Source organism: Lycorma delicatula, chromosome 4 (genome assembly GCF_047948215.1).
Source record: "Lycorma delicatula isolate Av1 chromosome 4, ASM4794821v1, whole genome shotgun sequence".
In the NCBI taxonomy this organism is placed as follows: domain Eukaryota; kingdom Metazoa; phylum Arthropoda; class Insecta; order Hemiptera; family Fulgoridae; genus Lycorma; species Lycorma delicatula.
Window position 1 is genome coordinate 58,905,614 of NC_134458.1, and position 26,737 is coordinate 58,932,350.

General features: G+C 29.1%; 1 protein-coding gene across 4 annotated transcripts in view; it reads left to right on the forward strand.

Annotated features, from left to right (window-relative positions):
* The first annotated feature begins 2,630 nt into the window (after positions 1-2,630).
* Positions 2,631-26,737, forward strand: part of LOC142323434 (epidermal growth factor receptor kinase substrate 8-like) — an 81,383-nt gene continuing 57,276 nt past the window's right edge. For 2 of the 4 annotated variants that reach the window (XM_075363044.1, XM_075363041.1), the window contains exons 1-6: positions 2,631-2,920; positions 4,692-4,782; positions 5,144-5,211; positions 10,871-11,082; positions 12,557-12,706; positions 19,633-19,816. In XM_075363044.1, the coding sequence (XP_075219159.1) occupies positions 4,727-4,782; positions 5,144-5,211; positions 10,871-11,082; positions 12,557-12,706; positions 19,633-19,816 (670 nt within the window). In that variant the 5' untranslated portion in view covers positions 2,631-2,920; positions 4,692-4,726. Of the gene's footprint in view, positions 2,921-3,332; positions 3,461-4,691; positions 4,783-5,143; positions 5,212-7,601; positions 7,731-10,870; positions 11,083-12,556; positions 12,707-19,632; positions 19,817-26,737 lie in introns of those variants that run through there. The other 2 variants (XM_075363042.1, XM_075363045.1) reach the window with 2 other exon arrangements.

Sequence of the window (26,737 nt, forward strand, 5' to 3'; positions counted from 1 at the left end):
ATATTTGAAGGTGTAACCAAATCCTATGCTTGACAAGAAAATACAATGCAGCATAAAAATTACATTTGATATTATTTTTTCTCTCTTTAATAAGTCAAAGCACGATTTTCTTTTTGTAGTTGTCTTTTAGGCATTTGATGACACACTGATTCATGGGTTGGAGAACATTAGTCGTATTCGCCGGTAAAAAAAACGGTTCTAATTTGCTGGAGCCTTGGATATCTAAATGTACTGTACAATTAACGACTATTAAAAGAATCTTCCTTCTCTTTTTAGTTATTCAGTGTCCGTACTTCTTCGAATATTACAGCAATTGTCCAGTCGGTTTTGTTGTTTAAATATTTCAAGGTAATCATGAACACGATTTTCCTATGACCAGTTACTGCCGTTTATCAGTCCCTGCTATATTAGCGCAAACAAGAACAGCTACTCGTTCCTTTGCTAATTTTCCGTCCGCGCACTTTACATCCTTAAATTTTAGTCTTGTCTGGAAATTTTTTTAAAAAAGTTCCATTTCATCCGCGTTAATGGTGTTTACGTCCCCCATAACACTCACTTATTTTAGTCCATTTGTAACATTAATGTCAACATTGTTAGCTTCACTGAAAATTTATCGAACGTCAATTAATGTCGTTTGAATTTATGCGAACAACAATCGGAAGATTCGAATGTGTTTTCTTAATTTTTTTTTGAAGAATTCAGCTTTTGTTTTCAGTATCTGACCGTTGACTGGGAATTGCAGGTTTCGTTGTTTTCGGAACTACTGTAGTACTGATTCGTCTAGTTGTTCGTAGACTGGTATTCGAATTTTTTTACAATTGTCTCCTTGGTGGTGTTCAATAAACCATCTTTGTTGCTACTTGCCAGTAGCAAGTTCAGATAACAAAACTGGTAGTACCTTGACATACGACTGTATGAATTTTTAGCGTTACATTATTGTATACAGTAAATAGAAATTCCATAGTTAAAGAATAGTATACTGAACTCATGGGGTTTTCTAGGTACAGTTCAACTATAAAAAAGAGTATGCGTAGCTTGTACAACGAGCCATGGATGTACAGTAATTGTCGGCAACTGCAACCCAAAGGTGAATGTAAATTAAAAGCTGTAGAAATGAATGAGAGGTTGACAAACTTAATTGAATTACCACATATATTAAATAGTTACTTTAAAATGTACAGAATCATTGTCAACAAGCTTTTCTATTCAGAGAAACTTCGTTCTATACACAAAATTCAGTGACTGGACTACATAACTCAAAAATTCCCATTTTAATTTTATAAAGATACCATTTTTCTTACGAAATAGACAACGTTCAAAGACTTGTTTTTGTGTTACAGAAGACCTAAATTGTACTGGTTAGTGTAGAATTGTGAAGGAACCAGTTAATATTTTCGTTATGGAGAGCTCGACGGTAAATGATATTGAAAATAAATTGTATTTCTTTGCTTAGAAAAAGATAATAAGATAGATAGATAGAGAAGAAGATTATTTTGTGAACAGCGTACATCTTGAAATCATCTGCATGTAGTAGGAAATTTTAAATCTTTAATAAGATTGTTTATAAAACAAAATATTTATTTGTAATGGATCTAAATTTGGTCTCTGAAGCACACCTGATATTACTCAAATCTGTTATAAAGTTGAAAACCATTTGTTTCCACTTAATAAGACCTTAATTAATGTTAAAAGTTAATAATTTATTTATAATTTTAGAATGAACATTTTATTTTGAAACACGAAAGAATACAAAAACTACTGATTGATAAACCCTATTTGATGATTGATAAACCCTACTCTACAGTATGTAATAGTTTAGGGCGGCTCTGAATTTATTTTTTAGCTGTATTGTTTTGTTGTAATTATTGGTTTAATTATTTTATGCCGGTTTACTTCATCTTTTATTTTTAATTGGCTATTTTTTAATGTGACAGATTTCCAATATGCAACAGTCTAATTCCAGTTTGGTTTGTCTGCAGCGAAATAGTCAAACGATTATGTATTTTTACATTTATAAAGCGAATATAACTAAACTATATATAATTAAACTGCATATAAAGTATGTATATTGTTTATATAAATAAAAAACGACCATCATTTACCCGAAACGATTCCTCTCACTCATTTCGCTACAGACTGAAAAGACGACATTAGTTAACGTATTTTTTTTATAAACACAAATTAATTTCATGAGTGTCAATAACCGATGGATGATGGGCAGTGAACTTAACCATATATTGCCTGTCCATAAAACAGGCGGCCCATTTTGTTCATGAATACTTATGTGTAGTATTTGTCGTGGATTCAGGTTGAAAGTACTGCGGGGAACTTTAAACCCTGATATTCACTTAACTATTAATATTTTAAAAATTTTCTTATTTTTATGCCATATGCAGATGAAGCCAATTCCGGTCCTTTTGTTAGTACCTGTAAACAATTTAGTACTGTGTTCGACTGTTTCTTAGTATGGATTACGTATTTGCCAGTGGTTTCGAGGAACTTATAACTTTCAGCTTTGGCGGCTTTCTCTTTTGAATAAGTTTTACATAGTTTTGTTTGTGATGTTGGTAACGATGAGATACATGCAGCGCAGTAAGTGTTATTCGCATTCCTCGTGTGCGTTCTCTCTTTCTAATTCCTGTTTCTCTCGTTGTTATTGCGGTGCGTGACTACGTGGTTGACGAGGCGAGTGTGTTGAGTAGCACCTGTAGATTTCTATTTCTTTTTTATTTCTTTTGCAATGTGTTGAATATGAAAGAAGAGTTGACGTTATTTGTGAAGCGGAATGCGAATTATAGAGATTAGTGTGAACGTTTTTTGATTGCAGTTATTAATTGTGCGATTTGTTAAGTGGGAAGAAATACTTTTGCGTACTAATTTTGTTTCTTTTGATGTGAGGAAAATGAAACGTGTATTTATTGTGAGTATGCATTTCTAGTTTTTTTATTATTTTAATATACATTTTTTTAAATTGTTGCAGTGTATTTTGTCTGATCATTCCGAATCCTTAATTAGTTTATTATGGGGCAGACGTCATGAGTTTATGGCTACCTGCTTTTTTATTTGTCAGTTTGACATTTGGATCAAACTATATCAATCTATATGATTTTTCTGACTCAGAAAGTAGTGTTATTAGAAATAAATAATTTAATAATTACACTTATGGAATTCTTTAGCGCTCCCCACCCTACATTCCTGCCTCTCATGGTCGTTTATGTCATTGGGTGCGGTACGGGCATTCCATATTGGGTCTGCATTCCTTGGCATCAGAACATTGCCTTTTACGTTTGAATTATAATTTTGTTTGCCCATCTTATTTTTGTACTTGTATTTTGTGTTTACTCACAGGAGAGTAGTTTTATTGAATTTATTACACTTATGTTTCTATATTGTCAAAAATGTGTACTCTAGTAGTTTTTTCATGTTAATAGTGTTTAAAGATTTATATATATTCTTACATGTTAGTAAACTTATTTAATTACATTTAACATTTTTCAGCAGCATAATAAATGAGTAGAATTAGTTCTAATTTGCTGTTGTGATGAACAGTTGACAGTGACATACTTGATTTTGTGTTAGTCTAGTTAGCTGTTAATGTTATAATTTATTTCGGTCTTTAAATTTGTACAACATTTTTCTTTGAAATTTTAAATTTAAGTTGTAATTTTCATTTATTTAATATGATTAGTTATGTAAAAATGTTTAATTTCATAGATCAGGATGATGAAATGTTATGTAAAATTTCAAAGTTTAAAAGAGAGCTCCTTTGTTGAAGGAGGTACTTGCACACTAGCCTCCCCCAAGTGATCTGTTGTAACCATATCTCTGCATTTAGAATGTGGTTTTTTAAAATTGTTTCAAACTGGTTTTATATTTATATTAACAGAATGTTAACTGTTAAAAAATGTGTATATTCAGTTTTATTCTACAAACTGAAAAAGTATGGTCTATTTTTATTATCATATGTCATTAAAATACCTAACATTGCTTTTTTACCTTGCTTCATATCTTGCATGTTGACCCTGATGCTTCTTACCTTGCACCAAAAAATACAACATTTCAAAGAAATTGATCAGCATGACAAAACACGGTAAAACTTAATAAATTTTTTTTAATATTTATAAAATTTTTAATTAATCCATGCAGTTATGTATAATTTTGCAAACATAAACATAAACATTGAAATTGTTAGCACACACACTTGTAAACTTTCAATAATGTAGGGAATAAAAAAAAAGTTGTTGCAAGGTCTTTATGAAAACTGTGTTAAAAGCCACTAGTTTTTAATTATTTTTAAATAATGACAACTTCGCTGTGATTTCAGTCCTAAGGTAAATTATAACTTGAAAAAATAAAAAAGCAATAGAGAATAATTCAATTTTATACTATTATAACTGATATTCTGTTTTTGTATGGTTATGCCATTCATAGCTTGAAACTTTATGGTTAGTTGTACATTATTTGAATATGATGATTGTTTTCATACACTAGCAAATATCTAAGCTCTAACTGATATTGTTTAATATCTTTTACTTCAGGAACTTTATGTATTAAAACAAAGTTTTTATGCTGTGTATGTTGTGCCTAAAAATTGATTATCCACTTAAAACGTTACTGAATGCATTAAAGTTCAAATGTTAAAAAAAAAAAAAAAATTGAAACATATTAATGATATCTATTTTATGTTCCAGGAGAATATTTCTCTCTCTAATTAGGGAGAGGGATAATGCCTGCTCTTACTGTGAGTGAACGGTCTGATTCCTGTTTTGATTTATTTAATAAGTAAGTTTTTTGTATTGTAATATTTTATTTTAAGTAATATACTGTTTCGAATTGGTTATTTATATTTGCATAGCAAAATATGTTATAAAGATATGGTAAGCAGAGGTGTCTGAAAAATCTGCATTAATTAGTTATTTCTTGAATTTTTATTATTTTTTTTCATTTTGCACCACTATACTCGTAAGTGGATGTACAGTATGAAAATAGAAAAAAGTATTAAATTAAGGATACAATACTTGGAACATTACTTTTGAGTAAATGTTATAAGATTGCTTATAAGTGTAGTTTTATTCATTTTTGTTTTGTATTTCTATGTTTATAATTTAGTACTTATTTTAGGATTTATACTTTTTTCTTCTAGTATTCGTGACTACAATAATTTGATGATGCCATATCACAGCATGCATTCAAATGGGTATTCTTCTACTGGTAAGTTTAATAATTTTTGTTTTAAATTTCTTGAGCTGCACTTAATTAATATGAATAAATATTCTAAATAAAATCTATCTGAAGTTAACTCACTGTGTATTGTGTTTAGATGTTATTTATTCTGTTATTTTCAGAAGAAGTTTTTGTATTGTTAGTCATCTGACTTTTGACGCTGTTTTGGATTCCTTTCTGTTTTATGCTAATATTTAATTTTAACTTAATTACTACATCCTGCACTTTTCAGTTCTCTTTTTAATATTTAAATTTTTGCCTTTCTTTACCGTTTTTACCCTCTGTACATCCCTTTACTACCAAATTAACTTATCCCCTAAATTATGACTTACTGGCTTAGTTTGCCTCTAAAAGATTATGCCACAAATTTCTTTATTCTTCTGCCTGTTTTAGACCTCTGGTATATATCTTGCTATTTTAATTCTGATCCATTGCTAATTTCTCATTTTATGCAGTGGATTGAAATCATGGTTTGTTTACTAGTTATGTCTAAAACAGTATTAATTGTTTTGAGAAAAAAAGTTTCATTTGTTTCCCACATATTAAGTAATCATATTAAGTATTCTAATCTGCAATCACTGAAAAAAGAAGTGTGCGTTTAAAGTAATGTAATTACAGATCGGATAATAATAAAGAACATATTATTATAATATCATCTGTAATGTAATTTACTGGAAAAATTTGCGTAGTCTTAAAAGAGATATTTGACTGTAATTTTTGGTCAGTTACTGTGAAATTGGGGAATAAAAAACGAGTGTTCTTTATTATAATTATGTGTAATATGGTTTTTTAATTCATTCATATTATTTTTAACACAACTTAAATTATGCTCTTTATAAAATGAAAAAAAAAAAATAGAAACAAATAATGATGTTCAGATCATTGAGTCGATCCCAAACTCATACTATTCCACATCTATTTTTTATAACTTGTAACTCTATTCACAGATGCACCAAATCAGTTATCACCTTTCTTCTTCATTTGTTGTCATTTTTCCTTGGGAAATAAATCTTAGCCAGTCAGTTTGTTGTACTTCAATGCAAGCAGTCTTAGTACAGTACACAAATTAATACATTAACAGTTGAGTCATTTGAATTTCATGATGTAATTCATAATATGAATGGTTGGCTTTTGATCATAATTTTTTTAATGAAAAGAAATTGTGTCAGCAGGAAAACCCATGTTAAAGGTTATTGCGTTGATATAGGTATTCTCTTGTATTTATTAAAATAAAATAGAATAATTATTAAATATATAATTATTATGTTTGTGATGCTGTTAATCAGTTTAAAATTACTTAATTCATTTTGAGTAGTTCAAAGTTTTACATTGCATTTATTACTTCATTAGTGTTCCACAATGTTTTTCAAATATTACAGGATGGTAATTAAGTATGATGTGCAGTTTCATAATTGTTCTGATAAAGATACAGTTGATAAATGAATTCAAAATTTTAAATTATAATAACAAAATAGAGGATAGAAAAAAGTATTAAAAACAATACTAAGTTCTCTTAATCTTTTAAAGTTACACTCCAAAGTATTACAGTAAACAAAGTATGACTTTGGTAAAGACTGAAAGTGATGTCATAGATTGATTAAAATTGAATGTAGCGATTAATGCTGCCAACATAAAGGTATATATATATTTAATATACAGCAATGAACACACTGTCTCCTCAAGTTATTGTTTTTGTTTTCAGTTTTGTTTCCTAAATCATCAATCCTCATCACCTTCCCAAACAATCACATGTTGGTCACAGTATTTATTATAATTTTGTTCTTATGCTTTTATGTTATTTCTATGACATTTTCCAAAATTTTCTTCTTTATTAGAGGATTTTTAACATGCAATATTTGTTTTAGTTTAATTTATGCTAATCTGTTATTAAGCTCTAATAAAATTTTAAGTTCTACAGTATTCATGAAACATTCAAATTTAGAAAAAAAATTTTTTTTCGTTGTTAAAAATCACTTATACTTTTATTTAAACGCAGTTTGTTGAAGAATGATATCGGCTAATTGTCATTAAAAATTGAATTATAAACAGCTTTTTCTTATCGTAATCAAATAACAGCAGTTGTGATAATGATATCATTAAGTTTTTCATAAGTGCTTTATTACACAATAAATAATTTTTAGTTTGTCATTCTGTTTAGAATGTGACTAACCGTTTTTTACATTTAATGATATTTCTTTTTTTTTTAAAGAATTATTTCTTTCATAACTTAGTTGTGTATCATTTGTGACAAGCATTTTTCATTTATTTTAGAACATTTTTTCTTTTTTATGTAACTTATTTGCTTATAAGTTAAAATTAGATTGAGTGTGTTGCTTTTAATGAAACTGTCACAAATTACTTTTAATTTAGAGTATAAATCTGCAAATTTATTCTATCTCTGTTAGTCATTCCCTATCTTTCTACTTTTAATAAACACATTTATTATTTTACTATAATTTTTATAGATTGATTTTTCTGATTGTAGTTCAGTATGATAAGTTTCACAGGTACGCTCACTTATCTCATTATGTTGAATTTTGTCTGGACTTCAACAATTTTTTATTATTTTACTTAATGCTGTTTGCTTTCAAGTCAGTGCTTTATGTACTTTTAGTTAGAAACATACTCATAACTTTAAATGACCCTTTCAAATTAATGGTGCTTTTATTTCTAAAAGTCTTTTGAACCTAATTATCAGCCTCTTTTTCGCTCTAATATTTTGTAACATTACTAGATATTAATAAAAAATATTTTAAGTATTGAGGAGTTATTTTGCTTAAATATTTATTATTTTTAATTTTTTTGTAGTGCTCTCGTGAGATGCTGTTCTATTTTTAGTTTTATTTTTACATAATATGATTTAGAAGAGATAAATGAGAAAGTAAATTTCCATTTGATTCTATGTTACCAAAATAAAATTTTGTCACCATATTTTCTTGAAATGGTTAACTTCTTTCTGTCTACACCTACTGGTATATTCTAAATTAGAATTACAGAGGTTTTTATTTATCAAAATCAGAAATTGTTTAAATATTATTTTGTTTAAGCTGCTTGCTATTTAACTACTTTAAGGTATGATTAAGTTATTTATGTATTCTACTTGTTAGCCTGTCATAAAAACTGTTGATTATGGAAATAATTTTTAACATCTTGGAATTCCATTATTGACGGATTAGTTTGCAGCTGTTTATTTTATTTTTTTGTAGTGCATGTTTAAAAATTAAAAAAAAATTTTAACTGTTAAAATTGTTGTAGACATTTACAAATTAAATATAAATGTATAAGTTTTGTTGATAAGAACACTAAATTTTGAGTGTTTTTTTTTTTTTAACAATAACTTTTAACTTTATCAGTTTATATAAGCACTTGCAATCTTATCATCTCCTCTTTTGAATAGGGTCTTTTTCTGTGTTAAGTGTTTCTAAACTAACTGTTTATGTTTTACTGAAATAACACTTATAGAATGCAGCAATTTGAAAAAGAATTGTTTTTAAATGAACAGGCTCAGTTAATGTATAAACCTAAATGATGTATGATTATATTTTTGATTTAAACAGTATATATAAGCATATATTTCCTATAATACACTCAGAAAATGAATTGAAGTTGTTTGTGTAATCGAATTGTTTGAACTGAGCATAAACTGATATAAATTTTATTCAGAATTTAAAAAAAATTCTACCAGGCACATGTATTTCCATTCAAAATGATAGAGAATCTGACTTTTAAGGTCATTTGTTTAATTTTTGCCTAAGAAACTACTGTAGAACACAGTTTTAAAAGAAATATGGCTCTGATACCAAGGTTGATCTTTAATAGCAAGTGTAGGCTGGAAGTTTTGTTTTATATTTTATAAAGAGTGTTCACTTTTGTTTATATTTTTATTTCATGATTTATTTTTACTTTATTGAGGTTGCCTGTTTTACTTAATTTAATAATGCCTGAGACATTATTCAAAGTCTTAGCGATATAATTTTCTGTTTCTACTAGTAGAAGTTTGGAAATATCCTTGAGGATTTTATTGATGATGATTATTAAGCATTTCAACATTTTTGCTATCGCCATCAATTTTGGTAATGATTAACATCACATAATGTTTGCAGTCTGAAGAAAGTAACAATTTCTATGCAAGGGCAAAAAATATTGTACGTGCACTTCTATAACATTTGTTATAAAATCTGTTTAATATATATGCATATATTGAAATGACAGAAAATAAAATTATCAGAGAAATTTATATATTATTTATTCATTCAGTTGAGAAATATGAGTACTGAAACTATAAGAAAGTTTTAACATTTTGATTTTCTCAAATACTTATCAGCATGATATTGATAACCTGATTTTTTCCCCCAATTTTTTTGCTGTTAATATTATATTTTTATAAACTAAATTATGCATCAATTAATTTTAATAATCATAAGTCCTTAAGCTGTTATGTCATAATTTTTCATAGACCATGTTTCGCCCACTCCATCAAATAAAGCTAATGAATCTTATTATCCAGTATCCAGCTCAGAAGAAAAGTAGTCAAAAGTTGAAGTTCAGAGCTCAGCATCCATAATTGATATACAGTACACTTTCTGCTGGATGTAAAAGATTTATACATTGTATTTGCCACAGTGAGTGAAGTGCAGGATAGTGAAGAAAAGTCATCTAAATGCCTAAGACCTAAAGATTTAAAAATTATAGAAAAGCAAGAATACAAAAGAGAAACAGAAAAAACAAAAGTTAAAGAAAAATAAATATTTCTTTCATTACTTAATCAATAAAAAACATCCCATTTTGAAAGATAATGGAAAACATCAAGATATTTTTTCTGTATTTGAAAACAATCACTTTTTTTTATTGTGACTAAAAATGATAGGTTATTACAAAATTTTAAAATGTTTTAACTGCTATTTCTGAGAACTAGAAAAGCTACAGTTCGACTTTTTGCTTAAAAAGTTGTCTTACAGTAATTCCTCAATTGTTTTTGTTTTTCTCTAAATGCACATTCTTCCATTCTGCTGTACCTTCTTTTTGCAACACGATGAGAAAAGCAGTAGTTATAATTATTACAAAAAAAATGCTGTTTTTAAAACTTAAATACTTTTTAAAATTTAAAACTTAAATATAAAGTTTTTAGAAACTGCTATTTTTAGTTTTAAGAAAATACATTATTAATTTATGTTTCCTTGAATGAATATTGCAATTATAACAAAATGGTTGTTTTATTTTATTATTTCAATATTGCTTCAGGTTATTTTTCTGTATTCAATGGTTTTTCCCAGTGTTTAGGATATTTTTTTTTCAAAATGTCTTATAAGTGCTCATCAGGTCTGCATTATGTTTTTTAATTATTTTTGTTTCTACATGTCTTGAATTAGTAATGAAAAATTTATTCTGTTATTGGTCGGATAGTGAAATTATATTGATGTCTGATTGTGTACATTTACAGACTAATGAAACCAATTTTCCTGTTCATTGAACCTGTTTTATTAAAAACACACAACTGAAATTAATTTGCTGATTTTTGAATAAACTACGTATTGAATAAGGCTTTAAGCATTCAATTAATTTTTTCTTTTTTTTTCCGTTACAAGTTATACATGGTTTTATTTTTGTGAATTACAGTGCTTTTAAATTCTTTTTTTATGTTATACAGATGGGCAGCAAAGTGCTAGCGGAGATGAAAGTCCAACATATGTTATGGAACATCTTGCTACATTCACAGTTTCAAAAGAAACTGGGATTGTTTATCCTGCAGATGGTATGAGGAGACTTCTTCAGCTAGAAAAATCAAATGGCATTTGGTCTCAAAAAATGCAACTTCGACTTGATCGTTCTTGGGTTCTTATTATGGACTATGAAACTGGGGTTTGTATATTATTGTGCTTATGATTGTTAAAATATCTAGATTTGAACATAAAAAATAGATTTGATGTTGATTTAATATTTATGCTTTTTGCAGTTAATGGCGAACTCCATAGCCAGGCCAGACTTTGTGTATTAATAAATGAAATACTTTTATAACAAAAATTGAATAAGTAAGGGATATAAGTAAACAAAAATTGAATAAGTAAGGGATATATAATGTTGGGTCAAGACTAAATAAATTTGAAACATATAAGCTGGTGTCAAAAAGTTCTCAGAATTGTTGCTTCCTGTATGAAATATCCATTTCTGTATGCATATCTGGCAGAGAAATATATTTCTCTGTCACAGTTTGTTTCTCTAAAGTTGGCAGCATTGATCATTCACGGTATGGCCAGCATATTTTTATTTATTGACTCAAACAATAACACAGCAGTGTACTTATGTGTTGTGTGTTTGTGCATGTGACATCATCAAAATTTAAATATTGGTGATGAACAGAATATGTATGTAAAATTTTGTGCTCTGCTTAAAAAAATTGCTTGAAAAAGAATACGGTTTAATAGTACAAGTATTTCAAATTGTACAATTGTTTGTGTAAAAGTCTTATTAGTAGTGATTATATTTTAGTGGGTGCTTGTCAGCTGTGACAGATGATTAAATGTACGAGGATGACAAAAAAAATATCAAACCATTTGGTCATGGAAAGAAACTAGAAATCCTTTGAAGTAGTTCTCTTGTGACTCCACACATGTAACCTTTCTGTTGCAGGAAATGTTTTTTATAGCCCTCTTTTGGAATGGCTACAAGCTGTAGTGTTGCATTTGTCATTTGTCTTCCTAGCTTCATATTAGGACTCTTTCAGCACCATCATGGTGCACTAAGGAAATACAAAGGTTATTTTTTTTCAAGGTCCGATCGGTCACAAAATTAAAACCACAATGAAAATAAAAAATTTTTTATTTGTAACAAGTATATACATAGTTACGCTATTTCTCTACATAGTCGCCACTCCAATTTAGACATTTGTCATGGTGTGGTACCAACTTTCCAATACCCTCATCATAGAACAGAGCCGCCTGTGTTTTCAGCCATGTTTCTATGCTGGTCTGCAACTCGATGTCTGTGCCAAAATGTTGTCCTCCTAGCCAGCGTTTCATATGAACAAAGAGGTGAAAATCAGATGGAGCCAAGTCCGGGCTGTATGTTGGGTGATCAAACACTTCCCAACGAAAATGCTGCAGGAGCTTCTTTGTTACAGCTGTAGTGTACGGCAGAGTATTGTCATGGGGGATAATGCCTGATGACAACATTCCATTGTTTATTTTATTTGTATATATATATATATATATATATATATATAATTGTTTTATTTATTTTTTTTTGATATTAGTAAATAAAAGAAGTTATATAATATAGAATGGTGCAGGTTTTATTAAAATTATTATTTTTTATATTTTTTATTTTTGTGCTGTAGGCGGTCATGGAGAGATTTCCTGCTGCACTTATCCATGAACCAACAGCTTTCACGAGCCATGATCCGATGGAAATATATAACAATATTTTGGTTTTTATTGTTGGAGAGGAACGCCAGCTCAACTCCAGATCAGAAATGCATATATTTCAGGTATGAATAACTTTAATCAATTATAGTAGTCACATGATAGAAAAAATTTGTCTTTAAAGTGTTGATTATAATTCTTAAAATTATAACTTTTAAAACAACTTTTCTCATAAAGTGTTTCATAAAAAACTTTATGAGAAAAATTGTTTTTTATATTGTATTAAACCTTGTTATTTTATGAGTTATTCTTGATGGTTCAAATTTATAAAAGAAAATTTCAGGAATTTGGGAAAATTATGCTGTGCTATGGAACAGTCAGTACCATGTTTTTAATTTGTGATAGTATGATTTCAACTGTTTACAACTTCATTAATAGATTATATAAAAAAAAATAGTATTTCAATTTATTTAAGAATTATCTGTTTAAGATTAAAAAAAAATCTGTGATCAGCTTTAATATAGTAACTATTATAAAAAAAAAAAATGGTATTTCTCCTTTCTGTAAAGGTAATAGCTCTTTTTCTGCACTGGATTATATACTTTAATAACACTTATGGTATGTACTTGATTTCAGTTAACAAACTGATCGTTTCAGTTAACAGGATTGAAAAAGGCTTGTGACGGAAAGAAAAATTTCTGTTAAAGCTGCAGGCAATTATGGCTGTTGGTTAGAAAAGAATACAGTTGTCTGTCATTGCTCTACAACAAAACAGCTGTTCAGATCTGTTTGATGCTAGCACTGTATTGCACATTTATGTGAAATAACTCTACTCTGTTCAATCAATTAGCAGAGGCATCCAACCATTTTTGTGGAGATTGCTTCCTTGACAATTTTCTTCCTATACTGCTTATTGTTAATTGAAATTATAAAATTATATATGTACCATATTAATGTTGTCAAAATTCATAATTGAATTAAAAAACAATTTCCTAACTACCAAAAGCAGAAATATTTTCTTTTTTAAAATTGGTCACCAATTTTATACTGATTATTGAAAAAAATTTAAAAAAAACTCTGAAATTAATAGATAAATATTTGTTCTTAAATATAATTAAGCACTGATTTTTTTCTTTATAGAAACTATTAATGAAGTTATATATCGTATAAATTACACAACTATAAAAATAAACCAAAAAAACAAGTTACTTTTTACATGTAATTTACCATATTCTTACTGGTATTCTATAAATAGATTGAAACTTTCAACTGTAGCTCAGAAATACCAAGGTTTAATAAAGTATAAAACAGTTTTTTCCATCAAGTATTTGTTTTATAAACTATAACTCGTCAAAGATTTTTTTGTAATGACAATATTTTTACACTGCTTTTTTATTACACGCATGGAGTAGTTATTTTTCAAGAGAATATTTTAAAATATTTCCTATTTTTTGTGATGCATTTGGTAGACTTGTTATATTTAAAAACTTTTCTAATTGTATTTTTAATGAGAAATAAAGGTACAGTAAATTTATGTGTGTAAAATCATGTGTGCTTGAGTTTGGAGACAAATTTCTTGAGAATGGCTTATGAAAATTAGTGTATATTATGTAAAAATGTATCTTATTATATTGAGCATTAATGTTTGTCCCTTATAAAATTAAATAAATCATCTGACTTATTAAAAATTTTAATATAATATAGATCAGTTTTTTTTTGCAACCATAGGTTTGAGAAACATGTTAAATTGAAGCTTTTATTTTGTTGTCTTTTTAACGCAAATGATTATTTTTTAAGTGTGTACTTTTCAGTTGATAATTTAAGTGTTTATAATTTATTCCTAGATAGGGAATCTTGGAGAGCTGCATCAAACCAGTCAAATGACTGAAGACAAAAAAAAAACTTTTCAGTTTTGTATTTTTATTTGGTTTTATGAAGAAAATTTTGTTTTGATCTTTAGGTAAAATTTCCTCTTAGACTAAACATAGCTTTGGTCACGTGATATATATTGCCAGTTTGGAAATATTGTGTATGGACAATATATTGGTATTTGTGCTGCTGTTTTTTGCATGTGTACAAGACTATCATATATTTGGAGATTTTATTAAAAGAATACTTTTACTGTTCACCAGATTAAAAGATGGCAAATTTTTTTTTGTAATATAGATAATTTGATTTCTTTCAAATACATATATGCATATACATGTACATAGCAACCTGGTAAGTCATTCTCTTGGAATTTATCTTAGAACTTTGGTACAGGTACTTTGGAAACCGATAATGGATGCAATGCAGTAAACAATGTAGCATAGCCTATAATGTCTTTGTAAAATAAGGGCATGGTTTTAAATGTTCTATGTAGATCACGAAGATTCATTACTACACACATTTGCTTTGTGTTGAGTTGGATTTACAATTGTCTGTTTGTTGTTTGCTTTAAACTTAAAGGTGCTAAAGAATACTACATTATTTGACAGAATGATACTTAAATTGGTTAAAGATATTTTAATTAGGGTAATTTTTTGCATGACAGAATAGTGTATTGTAGCGCTGCTAGATCATGTCTTCGGGCAACAGTGGGCATGGCACCAAGCAGTTTTTTTAATCTGAGCAACAATGTCTTTTACACAAGAACAATGCATCTTTATTGTGAGTTACTACGAATCAAAATCATATGCGAAGTGTCAAGAAGATATTTTAAATGCTTTTTTCCAGATGCTAACGTGCCAAACAAATCCACTATCTGTTTGTCGTTCATTTAATCATTTTTGGGATACAGGTAGTGTGCATAACCTTAAGCATACCGATCGTCCATTTTAACTGACAACAGTCTTTCTTTTTTTTCTTTTTTCTTGTTTAGCCTCCGGTAACTACTGTTTAGATAATTCTTCAGAGGATGAATGAGGATGATATGTATGAGTGTAAATGAAGTGTAGTCTTGTACGTTCTCAGTTCGACCATTCCTGAGATGTGTGGTTAATTGAAACCCAACCACCAAAGAACACCAGTATCCACGATCTAGTATTCAAATCCGTGTAAAAATAACTGGCTTACTAGGACTTGAACGCTGTAACTCTCAACTTCCAAATCAGCTGATTTGGAAAGATGTGTTAACCACTAGACCAACCCGGTGGGTTAACTGACAACAGTCTGCAGATGATAAATGAAACACTTCTTTGTTCTTCAAAAAAGTCTCTTTGAAAACTTTCTAACCAGATTGGGCTATCTTATGGAAGTGTTAGTAAGGCTTCTAAAGTTCTAAAATTACATCTGTAGTGGATTAACGGAAATTATGTGCTCCAAGAACCAGATAAGGAGACACAAATGCAGTATTATTGGTGGTTTAGAAGTTTAGTCAAAATTACAGAATATGGTCTTCAGAGAACCCACATGTGTTTCATGTTCAGCCATTATATTCACAGACATTTGTGATGTATCTTGTCAAGAGAATTGTCAAGCCTATATTTTTTTCAGAGACCATCACAGCTGAATGGTATCAAGAAATAATCATGCAGTTTATAGCTTTGCTACATGTTGATGTACGTGATTGCTGGTGCAACTGCACACACGGCAAACAGTAGTATGTAATTTCTACGACCAGATGGTTTTCGTGGTCTGTGGCCTCCTCGTTCATCTGACCTGATTTTTATTTTTGGGGCTTTTTGAAAGATAATGTGTACTCAAACAACCCACATACACTTAATGAATTTAAACAAAATATTGAGCATATCAAATATCAAAATATTGACTATATCAAGTATCACTGCTGCTACACTGAAAAAGGTCACATACAATGTAAGAAAACATGTTGATGCATGCATTGAAAATCATGGTGGACATTTCCAGCACTTATTATAAACTTGTAAGTAATACTTTTGTAAATCTTAATATTATTTTGTAAATTAATAAAAGGCTTTCTAAAAAAAAATTTGTTGTCATCTGGGTTGCGCGACTTTATTATCATATATATATGTGTGTGTGTGTGTGTGCGCACATAAATTTTCATTGGAAGAAGGCTTGGCTGTTAAATTTTGCACACACACATATATATATATATATATATATATATATATATATGCATAGCATGGGAATGTGAAAAGAGATGTTGGAATGAAATAAAAAATGAATATAAGTGCAATACCTTAGCTACAAAATGAAATATTTATTTTTCAATATAATATCCGTTTACACTGATACACTTTTTCCAACGTGCGACAAGTTTTTGCATTCTATCACTGAAAAATTCTGGCGGTCTTTCTTAGATCCAAATGGACACAGTTTTCTTCACCTCATCATTGGTGGTGTAATAATTACCTTTGAGATCCTTCTTGAGATGAGGGAAGAAGTGGAAGTCACACGGAGCCAAATCAGCGAGTATGGCAGATGCGGAATAGGCTCAAATTTCAGCTTGTGGAGAGCCTCTGTAATGGTACGCATGGTACCCAGCATGCACAGGTTTTACGACAACCCAATTGCTAGATAATAATATAGCTTACTCGTTCTTCAAATATGCTTAACTGAATAGGATGTGTTGGGTGATTCACCATTCACTTTGAAGCAAATCATCCATCTCCTTTCGATGTTTCTTGTCAGTCATAGAAACTGGTCGTCCGCTGCGAGATGCGTTCTCCATTGTCATTTTATCAGCTTCACGTTTGCAAAATTTCAATGCCCACCTATTCACAGTACTCCTGTCAACAGTTTCATTTCTGTAAATAACATTTTTAAACAAAAAATATTCATAGGATTCACATTTTCTGCTGTTAAAAATTTGATTACTGTGTGCTGTTTTAACCGTGTTGGCCATACTTGATTCCATTTTAACTAGTACTGAAAACAATCCAGTAAACGGATTTCAATGCACTATCGCAGATTTGTAGAGGGGAATTTTAGCTATCAGGTGCTGCCACACCCAACTCGATAGTACCTTTGGTTTCCGTGTAGCACACTAGTGTGTGCAAAATTTATCACTCGAGCCTCGTATTTTGAGCAAGCAAGTGTTGGATAATGTTAATGTTTTAATTCAATGTATATTTGTTTACAGTATGTTGTTATACATATGTTGTATTCATAAGACATTTTTCTTAATTATGTTCATATTATTTTTCAATTTTAACTACTATAATATTAGGAATAAATTGTGGACTAAATTTTGAGAATGAATGCTTGAAAATACTTGTGAATGTGTCATTAACGCTGCATAATTTTGTAGTATAAAAGGTAAATAAAAATCTGTGCTTATCTGATATTTTGAAGTTTTCCATTTTATAAATATTTTTATAAAATGATTCTAACAGAATGTTCCTACAAAAAAATTTGTCACTTTATAATTTGAAAGTTCATATACAGTTGTCCAATAAAATAAGTGCCCATACTCCTAGATAAATATACTTTATGGATTTAGTACATATTTTGAACATTTGTATGTATTTAATTTATTTATCTAGTGGGTCTGTGAACCCCATCGTGCTGAACACACAAAGCTATGCAGCCTCAAATGTTCTCTTTGACTGTAGCTTCTCCAGAGTTGTGGTTTGGTTGTGGCTTTCCCCACAGTGTTAAGCAAGTCTTCATTTGTTGTTTATTGATTTTGAGATTGATAGCCATTGATTATTTCCCACAAGGAGTTGTCTGGTATGGTAAGGTTGGAGATTTCTGATGGCCATTGCAGTGGGACAGCTAATGTTTATGAACCATAGCCAGGAGATTCTTCATTTAGGAAATCACACATTCAAAGAGCAGAATGAACTCGAGCCTCATCTCGCTGAATCCAGACAAGTTCCATGATATCCTTCTCTTGAACTGGAGGTATTAATCATCTTTCCAACATTTGCAAATAATCTTCATTCATATACTTTAAAAAAACCAAATTGTCAAAATAAGTATTGCAATATCATCCCATTCCATATCATAACATGTAGTGGATTCCTTTCCTTTCCAACTCGCATACAAAATGAGGATTCTTGTTAGCCCAGAAAACACATTCTGGGCTTGTAAACTGTGATTAAATTGCACATTGATCAGAAAACAATAGGGTGTTGTCCCACACAAGAGTGTGAAGCATTGCATTTGGTGATCATGCTAATAAATCAGGACAAGTTGCAATGTGCTGTTCCACGTCTACCCAATAGTTCATTCACAAAGTTTGGTTTGAATGCTTTTTTTAAAGCGTTTTTTGTTATTTTCATTGATTTTTTACTGTGGTATGTTAATTTTGATTGCTCATATTTAAATTAATCTAATTGAAGAATGCATAATCGAATCTTTAATGGCAACAGATGTTTGCACTAGCACCTTCTTTCATCCTCTAAGCACCCTGTCTTTAAAAATGCTAGAAGAAACAAAATGCTGTTTCTCCCAATCAAACATTGTTGCTTTATGAGGCAAGTCCTTTTTTAACCAATTGTGAAATACATTCATTATTTGTGGCATTGCTTGCTCTGCGCATCATTGTTCATGCACCCAAATGTATGTCACCAAGCATTTCTCAACAATTTAAGTGCATCACATCAGCCAATAATTTGTCACTAAAACAAGAGTTAGTGAATTTCCTATATGACCTTGAGTGCAGCAATACTAATTCTGGTAAAGAAATTATTTCTTTGCTGAATACTGGGGGACTTTCAAAACAGTAGCAACATGTTGAATGTACAGAGGGGTTTAGGGATTTAAGGAACGTACCATAAATTACGGTAAATACTGTTAACTTTCTGATGGTTTTGACAAAATACATTTTGCTAAAATCTAGTAAAAAAAATTATTTTTACACATTAGAAATGGGTAGCAACATAAATAATGCATGAATGAGGTGTGTACAGAATGTGTGATAAAAAAAAACTGATTTGGTTGAGTTCACAAGCCTCTGGATAGCAATCTCTTCAAGGGTTTACTGTGTTAGATTTATTTTGTAATTAGATATTACAATTTAAGTCTTATTTCTTAATTACATATAACTTATTTTTGTATATTTTGTGTTATAATTAGGTGTAATTGCTGTTAAGTTGTTATTATCTGGATATTACGTAAAGTTATTGGGTTTTTTCTTTTTCAGTGTCAGAGTATTTCTGCCCAAGAACTTGTTGAAGACTTGAAATTATTGCGCTCTGGAAAGTCACCAAGAGGAGTTAGAACACGGCATATTCCACCACCACCTCCCACACCACCACCAGATCCACCTTTAATAAATGGTGTTAATGTCCGGGAACAGGTTTCTGTTTTTAATGCTGTCGCTCATCGTGAGTAAATATTAATGATTATTTGCTAGTATATAATGGAAGTGAATGAGTTGAATTTATTTCCTTTGAATACAATTGTTTGATTAGAAATCATCAGTCATTGAAATAATTATATCAAACAACTTTAAAGCAAACTTTACTTTAGATCAGTATTATTACCTTACCGGGCTGGTCTAGTGGTTAAACTTGTCATCACAAATTAGTTGATTTTGAAGTCAAGAGTTCTAAGGTTTAAGTCCTAATAAAGACAGTTACTTTTATACAGATGTGAATACTAGATCGTGGATACCCGGTGTTCTTTGGTGGTTTGGTTTTAATTAACCACACATCCCAGGAATGGTCAATCTGAGACTCTACTTCATTTACATTCATACATTTCATCCTCTGAAGTAATACCTTATGGTGGTTCCAGAGGCTTAAGGGAAAAAGAGAAAGATCAGTATTATTATTAATTCTGTTTCTTTTCAGTATTACATATAATTTTTTAGTAGATAATCTATGCTCCTGCTACACATCCAAGTGTAATCTAGTAGCAAAAATTACAGTAACTGCTGGTTGTTGCGATTGTCCTAGAGGTTCTTGTTTATAATTTTTGTAGATGTCAGCTGTATTAACTAGAAATCAATTCAAGAAGTTAATCAGTATAAATTTATTTAGTTAAGACTAAATAATGGCAGTGTTATGACTTGAAGCTTGTGTGAACCTTATAAATTGTAATTAAGAATAAAACTATCAATTTCTTATATCGATTAATTGATTTATGGTAGTAAACTTATTTTGGTAAAATAATATGATTAATAATTAAACAAACAAATACAATTATCTCTTAATTGGTAATTTGTTATTAAGGCTACAAATTAACTGCATTAATAAAAAATATTGATTTACTACTAAAATATTGGTAACGTATTAGAGTATTATACAAATAAACTGATTTCAGTAATTAAAAAGTAACTAATATCAATTGAAAATTGTAAAAATTATTGTAAGAATGTTATAGATTTTTAGTAAAATGAAAAAAAATGCTTGTAACTTATAAGTATCTTATTTTTTTAATGCTTTGTTCTCATCTTCAGCTTAGTTTGATAGATCTTATTTTATAAATTTTGTGTCCTTTGTCCATTTTATGTTTGTCAAGAGTTCTAAAGGTTATTGAGTAATTAAAAATTACTTCTCTGCCATAATATAGGGATTAATAATAATTTTATTTAACACTTACTTCAAAAGGAAGAAAAAAATTGTTAATTCAGTTCGTATTTTACTTCTATAATATCTGTGTAAAACCTCCATATCCTAATATTGAATTTCTCCTGTATATTTTACTGGATCTTATTCGACCTATTAGGAATTCATCAGTGATTTTCTCATATTACTTCTAATATTTATTCCAACACATTTTTGAAATGTGGTTTTAATTTGAGATTTTAACTTCTCTTTCTGCCATTGGAGAGTTTTCAATATTTTGGTTGTCTTCTTTTGTATGTTGCTGCCTCATGCAGTTTTATAACTTTAATATAGAAAAGGCAGAATCATGTTAGAAATCTTTTATCAGAAACCTTTTTCTATGTAAAAATTAAAAAAAAAATTGAATTTTCCAAAAAATATGTTTTAACTCATCATACTATAGTTTCTGTTTTCAAATAACATACTTTTATGGGATAATATAAAAATAGAAATTCTTTTTTGTGTTTATTTGTAAAATAGAAGTTTGACTATGAGTATGCAAAGAATGATGAGTAGAGCTGTTTCTTTTTACCGGAAGTTGCCTTGTCTGAAACTGTTGTATTACTGTATATTCATATGCACTGAATAAAAAAATTTGAGTATAAAGAATGAAATTGTTTTTATAATATCCAGAATTGCATGTTGGTTGGCTTAACAAAGAATGAGGAATGGTAGTATACCTTGTGATAAGGTGGAAATCCAAATCATGCCTGGTACTCATAATTTTTCTCAATTAGATTGATTAATAACAGCTTCAAAGTTATTATTCAAGTTTGTTTTCTTGTCCAGATATTATTTTGTATAAGACGCCGTTCAAAAGTAAAGGCCAATGAGTTATAAATAGCGATTGGCACAGATTGGTTTATGCATGCACAATAGCTTTAAGTGGTCTATTGGACATGCAACTGTCATATTGCCATCAGTTCATTGTTGTTTGTCTTTGTGAGACAGTGTATTAAGATTGTGGTAATAACAAATTCTGCCAGTTATGAAGTTAGATCAGTGATTAAATTTCTAAACATAAGAGGTCATAATGCTGCTGAAATTCTATGTCAATTGTGTGAAACATATGAGGCTTTGCAGTGCATGAAAGAAAAGAAAGGCAGTGATGTTGTGAGTTGAAGGAAGACTGTTCAAATGTTCTTGATGAACAGAGAACTGGCCGGCCTAGTGTCTGAACTGAAGATCATGTTGAACGTTTGAATGCAGAATTGAGAGAAAATCATAGTTTTATGGTACAAGTGTTCACATTGATCACAATTGATATCTGCAGTTCTTTTCTCAACTGCTTTAACCATGAAGGGAATGAATTTTTTCACATATCATTGGTGATGAAACATGGATTTCGTACATCATTCCTGAGGTGAAACAACAGTCCATGCAGTGGCGTCATTCCACTTCACCTAAATCAAAAAGATTCAAACAAGCCCATTCTTGAAGGAAAATCATGGCAACTGTATTCAGGGACCAAAAGAGTGTGCTTTTGATTAATTTCATGGAATCTGGAACATCCATCACGTCAAAGTCTGTTGTTAGACACTCAAAACTGTTTTTGATTAATTTCATGGAATCTGGAACATCCATCACGTCAAAGTCTGTTGTTAGACACTCAAAACTGCTTTGTGCCATTTTAAACTGATCACAGGGATTGCTGAGATAAAGAATTGTTCCTCATGATAATGCACGCCCACACATGGCTGCATGCACAACAGAAACATTTCAAAAATTTGGATGGGAGATTTTTTTTATCATCCCTTTACAGTCCTGAGAGCTTGTGTCCAGTGACTACCATTTCTTCCTATACCTCAAAAATTGGCTTGCGCCTCAATGATTTGATGAAAGTGAAGAGTTGAAAATTTCTGTGCAAAGTGGTTACAATCTCAGGCGGCAGAACTTTATGCACTGGGTTTGAAAAAGCTTGTTCATGATATCAAAACTATGAAACAAATTGTTGATTATGTAGAAAAATAAAGTAATTATGTATTTGAAACTATTAATAAATTTTTAATTTTTCAACTATTCTCATTTTGTTATCGGTCAGCCGTTAATTTTGAACTGTACCTCGTATATAAGTTGTTCTATTGTAATAAAAGTATGATTGAATTTTTACAATTAGGGATAAAAACATTTTTACTGCTTTATTGAGCATTTTTTTACTTAATAAAGTAGAATAATGTATACCTTTTCTGTAATTTTTTTTCTTTTTTTTTAAATTATCCTTTTTTATCTCGAAGAAAAAAGTTACTTAAAATCTATATGTTTCCCCAAAAAATAATAATAGTCCAGATGGCCATGACAGTGAATGTGCAAAAGGTAAGATATTGCATTGACTGAGGCAGCACTATAAAAAAAGTAGCTAGATATTTCCTGGTCAAATTGTTAAGAAAATCCTCTAGTCTCAGTAATTATAATATCATAGAAACTTTAAAATGAGATGTGGTACAAATTACTTTTTAATATATTTGAAAGCTTTAAGTTTGTAACAAAAACAGGGTTTACTGAAAATAGGTGTATTATTATCTGGATTTATTATTATTTTCTAGTAATTTCTATCAGGAACCTTCGTATTTGTTAGGAACTGCAAATATTTTCAATATAAATGTTTTGACCAGAAAATATTGCTTTTTGTCTGGTAGGCACAATCAATATAGGATGATAACTTCATCTTTATTTATTCTGATAACCTTTGAGGCCTAATGTGTATTATTGTTTTTACAGAATAAAAATCATTTTGACTAATAATTTGTTATAGTAAATTCAAAGAAATGATAATGAAAAAATATTCAAGCAAAAACAAGATTTACTGGAAATAATTGTAAAATGTACCACCAATGTAGTGAGTTGACTTTTTCTAACCAATGCCCATTCAGACGTGCATATGTGTGTATACTTGTATAAAATACTTAGTTATTTATAAAAAAACTTATTCTTCTGTATTGCGAATGTTAAGTTACATTATATTACATAGATTACAAGGGCTAATTACCAGTAGATACTATAATTGGTCTTTTGTAAGTTGACTGAATTTAAAATATGAGTGTGTATGTTCTTTTAAGAAAATGTTGTGTTTAAACATTGTATGGTGTCTTGGAAGATAACATATTGTTGACAAAAAATCAGAAATTCTATTGAATAAAAAAATCAACTTTTACATAATTGTCACTTATCAGTTTTTTTATTACCTTTTAATATTCTTTTTCGGAAGTTTATTTTAAATCATTTTAAAGCTATAATAAAATATTAGTATTGGGAGAAAATAAATAACTGCATTTATAACTGTTTATAACTTTATTTGTAACTTCATGAAATGGATATTATTTAGTTTTTCAGCCATTATTGGTTTTTTTATCAATCTGTAACAGTTGAAAGAATTATACCCTTGGAATAAAAGTGATCTGTTTTATCATTTGGTATTTCACAATCATTTGTTTAATTAAGATTTTATTAAATAAAACTCTTTAAAAATCTATCAGGTCAGTTTATATAAACTTCTACTTTTTTCTAATGAACCCATTTTTAAAATCATATGTAAAACTTTACATTGATTGAATAAAAAAAAGGTAGGGTCTTGTGAAGTATAAGCTAAAAGAAGATTATTTGGATTGGATGAGACTGCAAAAAGAATGTGAGTTAATAAACCTTGTTACAGTTGCTAAATTTTGAACAGAAGAGGAAGATTGCTGGAAAAATGGTAACTTCTCATTACCATTAGAAACAAGAGCTCTTTGGGCAAACGTGTATATATATATATATATATATATATATATATGTCATTTTGATCTATACATACGAAAGCTTTGAATAGAAAATTACTGCTATTTGAATAAATATATGTGTAGTTGAGTTGGAAGATCAAGAACCTTAAAATAGATTACCTTATGTTTTGTCCTCAGCTTTAAACCTGTCCATTTTACATTTGGTGGTTCTTTCAAACTGCTTTTGCTTCCCTAAATCAAATGTTTTTTAGGTTAATAAAAAAAACAAATTTTTGGAAAAAAGATTCAGAAGATCCTATTTTGGCTGTAGATAACCAGCGAATTATATAGTATAACTCCTTCAAATTTTAAGTGGTTTGTCATTGTTTATTAAGTAGATTTGTAAAATTTCCAATGTCTGATTTTTATTTCTATTTTTTACATTTCTTATGAAGCCATGCTAACTCCACAGTTACAATTATAGAGAAATACAAGACAGTTTAATTTAATTATGAGGTCAGAGTAAAAGATAAAATATCCAGATATATTTATTAAGAGCAGTTTTTGAAGGTAATTTTTCTTTATTATTTAGGGAAGGCAGTACGCTGGTGCTATGGGGAAGGCGGTCACAGTGTTGCCATATTCTCTGTGATAAATGGAGAAATTGGTTTGCTGCATAAGTTACCATCTACAACCACGACTGTACTACTACTGTTATTGTAAACTAATCATTCCAAAAATCAGCAATCAATTAAAAGAAATCTTCCTTTGCTTTATGTTTTATAAATAATATGGAATTCATTTTATTGTATTTTTTTAACTTGTGGATGAGTGGTTTTTTTCCTTTCCATCTTTTACATATTTGTAAAAAGATTTTTACAAATATGAGAATAATGAGTAAGGTGAAATAAAATATAATCTGTTAAACTAAAATTAATCGTTAGTGTTAACTGATGTTAATTACTGACAATATGTAAAATATTGTGTTATAATCCAAATTTAAAGTAAAATATTTGAAGTTTTGTTTTAGTTGAATTGATTTACACAAAACAATTGATACCTAGGTTATTAAAATGCCCTTTGGATTAAATCCCTAATTAGTATTTTCATTACTTAAATCTTAATGTCTATAATCGATCAAAAATTGCTATAAGCTATTATGTTTTTATTAAGTTAGTAGTTGCATTTTGGATACAATTGACATCTTAATAGTGCGATTCTGCTAACTCTGTTTTGATAGTTTTTATTTTTGTTATATGATTTCAATGCCTCTCTGATCCAGATTTTCTAAATAAGAAATTCAATTGATTCTGAATGCAATGCACTTTTATTTAACTGAAAAGGAAAAGTACGGAGGTAAAAATTAGAAACAGGTAGATACAGGTAACAATTTTTAAGGTTCATTAAGCTAGATTTTTTCTGGCTTTTCATCCAAATATTAATGTTCTTTAAGGATGCAAAGCATTTTTCATGATCCTATCGGATTTTTTTATATTGTCTAAGAAATTTTATTTTGTGCTGTTTCCATTAAAAACATCTGTGTTATAACAGTGAGCATCGAGTAAATTGTTTACAAATAACCATGTTGCATACATAAGTTGTAAACTGTAATAAATTATAGATTGATTAATTATAGTAAAAAATAAATCTTACAATAATTGCATTAATTGTGACAATTACCAGGACAACCACACCTATGTAGTTACTTAATATTCTTTCTATGAATCACCATTTATTCCAGTAGTGTTATGGTTTTCTTGTTGAGAATATTAATTCATGATTGTTTTTTAATATTATTTAATTTGATTTTTTACAATTGTTTAAAATATTTGATATTGGCCACAAGTAAATGGTACTGTAATTTGATAACAATGAATCTGTATAATTAAGTTTTTTAATTAAACAATGTGTTTAATCTGTTTGACTAAAAATGAACTGTTTGATTAACTTGCTAATTGAAGAAAGAAATAGTTCATTCAGTGAACATATGAGACATCTGAAA